This window comes from Cyclopterus lumpus, chromosome 11 (genome assembly GCF_009769545.1).
Source record: "Cyclopterus lumpus isolate fCycLum1 chromosome 11, fCycLum1.pri, whole genome shotgun sequence".
NCBI classification, from domain to species: Eukaryota; Metazoa; Chordata; class Actinopteri; order Perciformes; family Cyclopteridae; genus Cyclopterus; species Cyclopterus lumpus.
The window spans coordinates 10,281,248-10,290,755 of record NC_046976.1 but is presented as its reverse complement, the minus strand read 5'-3'; the positions used below and the strand labels follow the sequence as shown (position 1 = coordinate 10,290,755).

The 9,508-nt window shown below is 46.0% G+C and overlaps 1 protein-coding gene across 1 annotated transcript; it reads left to right on the top strand.

Moving 5' to 3' along the window:
* The first annotated feature begins 1,789 nt into the window (after positions 1-1,789).
* Positions 1,790-9,131, top strand: trib1 (tribbles pseudokinase 1). Its single transcript, XM_034545260.1, is given in 4 exon segments — positions 1,790-2,541; positions 3,287-3,579; positions 6,564-6,789; positions 6,791-9,131. Coding segments are annotated over 4 exon segments (1,089 nt in total). The 5' UTR covers positions 1,790-2,220; the 3' UTR covers positions 7,040-9,131.
* The last annotated feature ends 377 nt before the right edge of the window (positions 9,132-9,508 follow it).

Genomic DNA, 9,508 nt, shown 5'->3' with positions numbered 1-9,508 from the left:
TATAACAAGGGAGAGCATGACCTGAATACTGTTTTTCTCTTGCAGCTCACCAGCACGGGGACACACTCCTACACAGCAGACACACACACACACACACACACTAGTACACACTGCCCGACCAGCTACTACCTGCAGTCCAGCAACATAAACTATCTTGCATAGGAGTAACGTACAGCGTACACATGTGGTATGGTGTGACCTTGTGTAATGACTCCAACATAAATTATTTTACGTTGGAACAAATCGTCATATCACATGCATGCAAACACACACACTCTGTGTTTATCACAGCCAATACAAATAAGCCTGTTTTTCCAGTGTATACCTAAACACTGTGTCACACATATACAAGCAACACACGTACATCATCACGTTGACGCACTGACACACCAGGTCCGGAGTATTGTCAGATAACAATAAATCATTGGGCCTTCCACGGCACTGCCGCCCATTCCCACAGTGACTGTTCATCCTGCTTTTTGAACTTCTGAAAAAGAGAGCGAGAGACCGCAGAGAGAGAGAGAGGGAACCTGTTCCTGTGCCTGCTCAACAGCATGACGAACACACTCGCTGACAGAGACGCACGCACACATCAATCAGTTGGTGAGTCACCTTATTCATGGGACGACCACTGCACAAAGAAAGAATGCAAAGCCTAAAAATAACAGCCATCATTCCTATGGAATCTGCAGCTCATACGTGTTTAGACGGCCTGCAGAGACAGGTTCACGTGACCTTTTTGAGTCAAGCTGAGGCGAGCCCTTGTGACCTGGTTAAGTGTGTGACCTCTTGTGGAAGGAACTGTGTTGGAAATGTGGAAATAAATGATTTGGAAGGGCACGCTTCTGTTTGGCAGGAGGGGTTTTGTAAAATAGAGGTGATAGTGCTCTTACACACACACACGCACGCACACGCACACACACACCACACACACACACACACACACAGGCCAGCTGGTGCTCTGTGTTTTGGTGAGGCACTGGGCCTGTGTGACTTAAAGTAGTGGAAAAAGAGAAGTCTTGTGCAACACGGTCATGAATCGTTTTCAATCACCCTTCAAAGTCTGGTTCATACATTCGTAGGTAACAGCCCATAGTTTACTGATCATCCTGCTTTCGAGAATACTGCATCACTTTCACACCGATTGCTGATTTGTGTATATACAAGTACAGTAGTTCTAGATTGGGATCAGTCTCTGGGAGCCCAGCTGCTATGATGTTGTTTACGGAGCCGCACTGGCATATTTTATGTGAATGCTTATAGCCCATGCACCACTAAGGCTTTATAAGAGTGAGTCATATCCACATAACAAACAAACCCAGCATGGGAACATATCATGGTGATGTTAAAGCTAGAGTTAAGGCCCATACACTGGAGCTTTGTGCGGGCTAGTTCACACTTGAGGCCGAACATTTGGAGAGCAAACAGCTCAGGTACCATACAGGAGGTCTGTGGAGAGATTGTTGCAATAAAATGGCTGAACATTAAGGAACAACTGAGTCAGAGAAAGATCTTTAAGGATTGTTAATTATTGTCTAAGCCATGTGAGCATGCTTGATCAGGCAGCCATGATAAGTAGCAGATGATTTCTTCATTCCTCTCACATGGTAGTTTTGTTTTTTTTACCCCCAATATCAGCAAAATCTCAGAGCAGTATTTCTGAGAATGTTGACACCATAACAAACAAACTGAGGCGGAAAAAAAGAGCACGGATGCTTGCGCCATATGGTCACGCAGTCTTCTGTGAAAGGTAATACAGCCGGCTGTTTCATCAGAGCGGAGCTCGAGCCGGTGCCGCTACAGGATTGCTCAATGGTTGTGTCACCAGGAGGCTGGACTGGTCGGGCGGAGTGTTTGAGCTCTGAGCTCAACATCACCGCAGCTCACTCACTCTCTGCCTCTCTCTGAGTGTGAGGCGGTCTCTCTTTCCATCCCTGTCTCTCCTTCTCTCCCCCTCTCTCTCTCTCTCTCTCTCTCTTTCTCTCTCTCTGTCTGGACTCTGAGGGATCGGGATTTTCTCACCAGAAGTGCACAGACCTCAGAGCCACCGTCGGGCATTCGCTCTCCTAAAAGGACGTGGGTCGGATTATCCCTTGAATCCGCGGAAGTTTCATTTATAGCTCAACGAGAATGAATCTCACACGGGGAAATGGAGCGCAGCGTTTGTAGTTTATTTTAAAGACACGTACCAAAACCAGTCAGGGTCTCGTTTTTGCTTTGATGGTGAGTCGGTCTATCAGGATGAACTTGCAGTGGAGCAGCCCGGCACCCTGCATCCGCACCGGCAGAGTCGCGCACAAGCGGCTGGACTCAGACGATCAGCCGCCGACCAAATGCGCCAGGCTGAGCGCCGAGGCGGGGGACACGCAGGGACTCCTCGGCACCTCTCCTGGTTCCCCGGTCAGCCCCGTCTCAAACGGTATCCCGGCGACCCACCAGGGGCCATCCAGGATAGGACCATTTCTGCTTCTACCTCAAATGGACCGGGAGAGCGTGCACAGCGCGATGAACAGCGACACCGGCGACGAGCAGCTGTGCAAGGTATGCGCAATCCCGTCGTTGTGCAATTGTCTTTGAATGAATGGTCTTTGAAGATATGGCGTTGCTCAACAGCCTGTCTGACATGTCATCGGGATTCAGCCGACTTGTTCGGCAAATGTCATTCTCACGTGCAATATGCGTGTCACACATTTGCGTAATAACAGGAGTGATTTTTTTAAAATCCCGAACTACATTAGATTATTTCAAATATGTTGACAAAGACAGGAAGCACCAGTCCGCCCCATAGCCTCCTCAGATGGAAATACAGCCTACCTATTGAAATCCACCTATCCTCGGCACTGTAGCTTCACACGGTGTCTGTCAACTCGGCTCATTTGCATACACGTCACTGCAATACGCCACGCCGTGACACACACAACAGGCAAACATGTGAGGCAAATATTCATGATAATGACAGTATCCCTCCGCTGCTCCAGATCTATGCGTTTTATGTTGCACGACAGACCTGCAGGCGTTTGGCTTTGTTGATTAATAAAGTTAATCGCTTCATGCTTTTCTAATTCGTTTGTCATGTTTTTGCAAAAGCAGCTGGAATCAAAGAATATCCCACGCCTTTGTTTTTTTTTTAACTCGCTGCCAAATGTGCATGCTTGTTTCCTCAGATGATCATTAAGAACACACTGACCCATTGCCTCCTCCTCCTCCTCACACACAGTCTCCCGCCCCCTCTCTCCGAATCTTCCTAATTTCCATCCTGCATCTCTGTTTTGCTCTCCTCTCTCAGGTCTTTGATATGGGAGTGTACCAGGAAAAGATCAGAGCCTACGGGATCCTACCAGCCCACAAGAATGTAGCCGGAGTCAGGGACATCATCCTTGGCGAACGTAAAGCCTACGTGTTCCTGGACAAGGACTTTGGGGACATGCACACCCTGGTGAAGAGCTGTCGCAGGCTGGACGAGGAGCACGCCTGCAGGCTCTTCCGTCAGGCGGCTCAGGCTGTGGCACACTGCCACCAGGCGGGCATCGTGCTGGGTGACCTCAAACTGCGAAAGTTTGTCTTCGCAGATGAGAAAAGGTGAGAAGCATATCCCTTGCAGTACTTTCAAGGACACTTAAAATACTGGTCCTCAGTGTCAGATGACACCTGAGCGCTTTCTCGCATTGTAACCGTGCACCTGCTCCGCATCATGTTCAATCGTCTTAGTTTCATTGAGCTCCTATAACAGGTAACTTTATTGTGATGCCGTCAGACCTAAATACATGCATTGCAGTGGGACGAGCCAGTGAAGGCGAAGAGCCAACGCAGCAGCAGCTGATACACACAGGCCATGTGTGCAGATATCAATGTGGGCACAGATAGAGTAGGAGGTTCTGTACTTGTGGAGGCAGACTGCATAGCTTCCCAGATTCTCGCCCTCTCTGTCTGTCTCCCGACGTGTCTCTTTGTATGCGTGTTTGTTTTGCATGTTTGCGCGCACGCATGTGTGAATGTAGTGGGTGGTAGTTTGGCAGAGCTGCGAGACGAGGCTGGTGAATGAGACAATCATCCCCTTCTCCATTCGATAGCTTAGAATATATCTATTCCTCATTATTTATTAACACATTACATCATAACAATTCTGCAGAACAACTGCTTCCAACAAGGATTCATTGAAATAAACGTTCATCCCTGCATGATTGAGTAGGTCAAAGTGCTTTGCTTAGAGCTGGCTCCCACACATTCGTGCTACACATTCGGTTCAGGAAGACACACAAAACGCCTGCTTACAAAACTATTTGTCGCCTCTTTGCCCTCGCGTCACACTCTTTCCTGTAAGCGCCTGTTGATGTAGCACTACCCCCTCCTCCCCCCTTTGGCTTTCCAAAGGCCCTTTTTCATGGAGACTTCTCAACAGTAACATTCTCCAGCCATGACCTCTGGGTTAGCAGGGTCACACTGGATGAATGAGAGCAGACAGCCAGTGAGAGAAGTTGAAGTTGGTTGTGTCCCTCTGATAGCTATACGGCTGCAGAGCGATGAGTCACAGAGTATATGTGCAGAAAGAAAGAGGAGGGGGGCTGCATAGCTCATTTTATTTCCTTGTGCGTGTGTGTGTGTGTCCATACATTCATATCTGTTGTATGAGCGCTAATTAAACATTCAGAGCCAGCTCAATGGCTTTTGCCTGTAATTTAGTATTTAGTTCGCAGAGCATTGCAACATTGATGCTGGTACATCCACAAGACCCTGAAGTTGTGGGATACTTCTCATTACACTTTGGCAGGCGACATACTGCAGTGCCACTACAGATGATTTACCGTGATGTGACTATAAGAACAAAAGCAGTAGATTTTGCCGATAGTGTGGAATTTAGCTTTGGTTCACCCTGAGGTGGCTTCCTCTCTATCCAATCACTGGCAGACCTTTGACGTACATCAATATCAGTCTTCTTGAAATGTTTCAATTCTGCGTAACCCCATCAATCCGAAATCAGGCATCTTTCAAATCCCGACAATCACGCTGTGATGCAATGTCCCTGCTAACAATGCAGCACCCGAGCCAGAGACAGAAAGTCACAACTATTTGACAAATGCTATCTCTACGCACACACACACACACACACAGTGCATTTGGAGAAGCCAGTTTAGGGAAAGTGACTAGCACTGTGAAGCATGCAGAGCTTCACTGCTGGGCCGGCCTTCCTGTGCGTCACTGATGTGGCAACAGCCATTTGAGGGTAATTATGGGATGGCTGGCGCCGCAAGTGTGGGACCCAGGTGCAGATAGCCGCGGAGAGAGAGAGAGAGAGAGAGAGAGAAAAAAATGTACTCTCAACAGAAGGATGAGTCATTCTCTCCACCCCTCTAACTCTCTCTGTTCTGTTTCCTTTTCTGTCTCCATCGCTCGCTCTCTACTCCCCTGACTTATCTCCTCCACTATCTTGGTGTTTAAATATTATTTTCTTTCTATCTTGGTCCTTCTGGCTGTCACTCTTTTCATCCCCTCTCTGGCTGATTATTCCTCTCTTCAGCCACTCCGTCTGACAACTGAAGTGTCTCCCAGAGTCAGTCGACCCTCTGATTGTGAGATAAAGAAGCATACTACTTGATAAAGCCTCAATCACTGTGTTAGTCTTGGGAGCAAATCTTAAGAGGCACACATTTAATTTTTAATAAAATCCTGGCACGTCTGTCGCTGTAGAAAATGAATCATTCATTTTCCCATTCCTATCAATCATTTTGAAATTGAGCTTCAGACATAAATGTCCTATTCTACAAATACAATTTCACAATCTCAGTTGCTCTGGACTAACTGCATGTCCTGTCTTTAACATGGCTAAATATAGCATTGTGAGTGTGAGTCGGGGAGGAGAAGGACTTGTATATTTGTGTGTGTGAGTGTGCATGTGACCATGTGTGCCAGGAAGTCATTAGAAATTTGCTTCGGCAGCTCTGATTCTCAGACCGGACTTACTGTTGTGCACTTAGGTCTTAGGGAGTTCACTGGTGTGTGTGTGTGTGTGTGTGTGTGTGTGTGTGTGTGTGTGTGTGTGTGTGTGTGTCCATCTGCCATGCAGCTTAAGGCTCAAGGAAGGATGCTTGTTTTTCCTGTGATGCAATTAGTGACTTACATTTAATAGATCATTGAAATGTTTGACAGTGGTAAACAAAGCCACTGTTAGAAATAGACTTACACCCACACAAACACTACACACCACTAGTGTTGCCCTAGATCAAGGAAAGACTATGATTTCAAATATTGTTAAACATGGGAACTCTGATGACATCTTTTCCAACAACAACACGACATTCTGCAAAGAATATTCGGCTTGTGACATGCAGATTTGGACGGAGGTTCTTTGGTTTCACAAAGCGTACAAGATAACAGATGATGTCACTTCCAAGTTGCAGTGCGACTAAGGCTCTCACTAGTAGCTGCTGTTCTTGTAGAAAGGGGATTCTCAAATGTAACATGTTGCTCACAGAAAGGAATGTACTACATTAAACTTCTTTTATTTGTCACAGCTTTTTAAAGGTCCTTTGAAATGTCCTGACCTTATTTTGACTTGTTCTTCACAGGACACAGGTGAGACTAGAAAGCCTTGAGGACTGTCGCGTCCTAGAAGACCCAAGCGACGACTCCATGTCAGACACTCACGGCTGCCCCGCCTACGTCAGCCCAGAGATCCTCAGCGGCTGCGCGCCTTACTCTGGCAAGATGGCCGACATGTGGAGCCTGGGGGTCATGCTGTACACCATGCTGGTTGGCCGTTACCCGTTCCACGACCCGGACCCGGCCAAGCTGTTTTTCAAAGATCCGCAGAGGCCAGTGCTGTTTGCCAGAGGGCTTGTCGCACAGGGCCAAGTGTCTGCTCCAGAGCCTGCTGAGGAAAGAACCCTGGGAGAGACTCACGGCGAATGAACTGCTTGCTCACCCATGGTTCCACCAGCCACCGTCGTCGCAGGAAGTGGCACTGGGTGAACAGGAAGTGAGCTCGGCAGAACAGATGGTACCATCCTTTAAAGTGGAAGAGGATGATGATCTGTTCTGCTGACGAACTCGATTCAGCTGAGACTGGCTGAGGGACCAAAACAGGAATTGCTATGAGGGATTCCATTGTTGTGTTTTTACAATGGCACTTTTTAGAAACCCATTTGTGTAGAACTGAGTGTACATGCACCCTCAAGCTTTCTACAAGAACTCACTGTACTGTATTTTGTTGTTGTATGTGCGTTACTTGCTAAGGGCATTGTTCACAATGATCATTCTTATGTTTCTTTATGTATGTTTTTCAAAATGATTTGGTGCTAAAAGAAATAACAATTTCTGAATTTGCCAGATTACGTTAACAAAATTAGCTCAGCAGCTACTATGAGTGTATCACAGAGAAATAACCCATGGCAAACAACAGTCACCGATCCTTGCTCTCAGCCTGGACTCAGAAGGCTTCAGGAAGCATTAGATGAATCTTGAATTGGAGGCGAGGAGACGTGACGTTGTTCCTCTCACTCTAGTCTCTGACCAGGCTGCAGGCTCCACCGGCTGACTCACTGCCCGGCTCGAGGAAGGCCTAGCACAAGCTTGACGTCTCGCAGCAGGCAGTGTCATAGAGTGAGAAAGACGCTTAGCAGAGGACTGATGTGTCACACTCAGAGGGGACGCTACGAAGGTGTCTGACTGCCAATCTGGCAACGTCTCAGCAAGTAGAGAGCTTTTACAAATCTCACACCATCCACAGAAGGTTGAGACCGGCAGGATGCTACGAGTGTAAAACTCACTGAAAAGTCACACACACACACACACACACAATAATAAGCAGTGGACTGGGCTAGCACAAGTCCTTGTAAATGAGGAGGAAGGAAGACGTTTTACAACTAAATCTTGTACCGATTCAAAAACATGCTCATATCTGAATATATCATCAAAAAAGGTTGCATCGGAACAGGAAGTGTCGATAAATGTGACTGTGATCAATCTGTTCAGCTCTTCTGAAACACTGCATGTGCAGTTAGCCACAGATAAACCCAACACTAATGTTTCTTAAAATAAAGTCAGACGTTGTCACATGGCTTTGCAGCAACAGAGATGGTTGATCTTAAGCCCAAACCAACAATTCCAAATGGTACTTTCACTTGAATTACAACGCCATGACTTATCTCTCAATCCAACAATGTTGTATTTTTACTTCTTAAAGAAATGTGTCAAATATTCAGTTAAGGAACTATTAAGTCAGAAAGAAACCCACTTCAGAAAAATGAAGACTTTCTCAGTTGAGCAGGTGAACGTGTTTTGTTAATTTCTGTTGGAACATTATGTCGAGCTGTGTTGCTTTAACAAAGCTGAGTGTTGTGCCCGTATCACTGTGTTTCATAAACTGAAATGTGGCTCTGAATCAGTCGCAGGCTGTATTTGATGTTGGTCGTCTAATGATGACTCAACACTTCAGCGTGTCTGTAGAAAATGGGCCTGACCTTGGCTGGAAGAATCGGTTCTGACTGTTTCACGCTTTTCATGGTACTTTTTCCCTTCCTTTTTATTTTATTTCTCTGTCGTTGAAAGCTGTATCCAAGGAGATTCGTCATCATAGTTAGAGACATGATGCACCATGTTCTAAAAGATCTCTTATCTTGAATAGTGACAGGCGGATGCAGACCTTCAGTGACATGTATCTTTGCAGGCTCGATCTGCAGCCAGCTATTTCATTCTGGCACAATCATTTTGAAGACGGTACTAAATATGGCATATCTGAGAAGCGCTGTGCATTACATGTTTGGCTCAACAAGTGGATTAATAAAACGTCTGCTGCAGTTCTTTAATTCTTTTCTCTCATCTGTTCGAGATACCAGATGGGAACGGATTTGTGACAATCTGAATTGTTCCTCACAGAAAAGTAATTTCAGAGATTAAGGATGTTATTCCTGGTTCGTACAAGCAGAGTCACACATTTGTGTGACACGTAGAGTAAACTGACACGGGTGCACAAACTTCATATTGCACTGTGAATTCTGTATTTGTGACACAACCTCGAGGCTATTGCTGGTCCGGACAGGTTACATACGAGATGTATTCATTGTACAAAAGGTGTAAATATGTATATTAGAAATATGTGTGGAGATGTTGAATAAAGATCACATTTTTTCATATGACCATGTTGTTTTGTTTTCATTACTATTGCTTGTCTCTCTCACGCACACCCCATGCAAACACTTGCACATTACACAGCCCAAGCTCATGCCAAGGATTCCTTGCAATTCTCATTACATTTTCTCATTTTCGTCAGCGTTTTCAATTTCCTCCTTGAAAGGGAAAAAAACAAACCTCTCTCTCTCTCTCTCTCCATCTCTGCCTGTAACCGTTTACTCTTCTCTGACCTTTGCGTAATGTAACATTTAACTCCTCAAACACACAAATGTCAACAGTGGGTCAGTGTCTTTTCCTGGAATACGCAAGGGGGAGCGGATACGCCACTCGCTCTTATTTCCTCAGCTTCAGCGGTAACTGGTGGAAATCATCAAACAGTAGC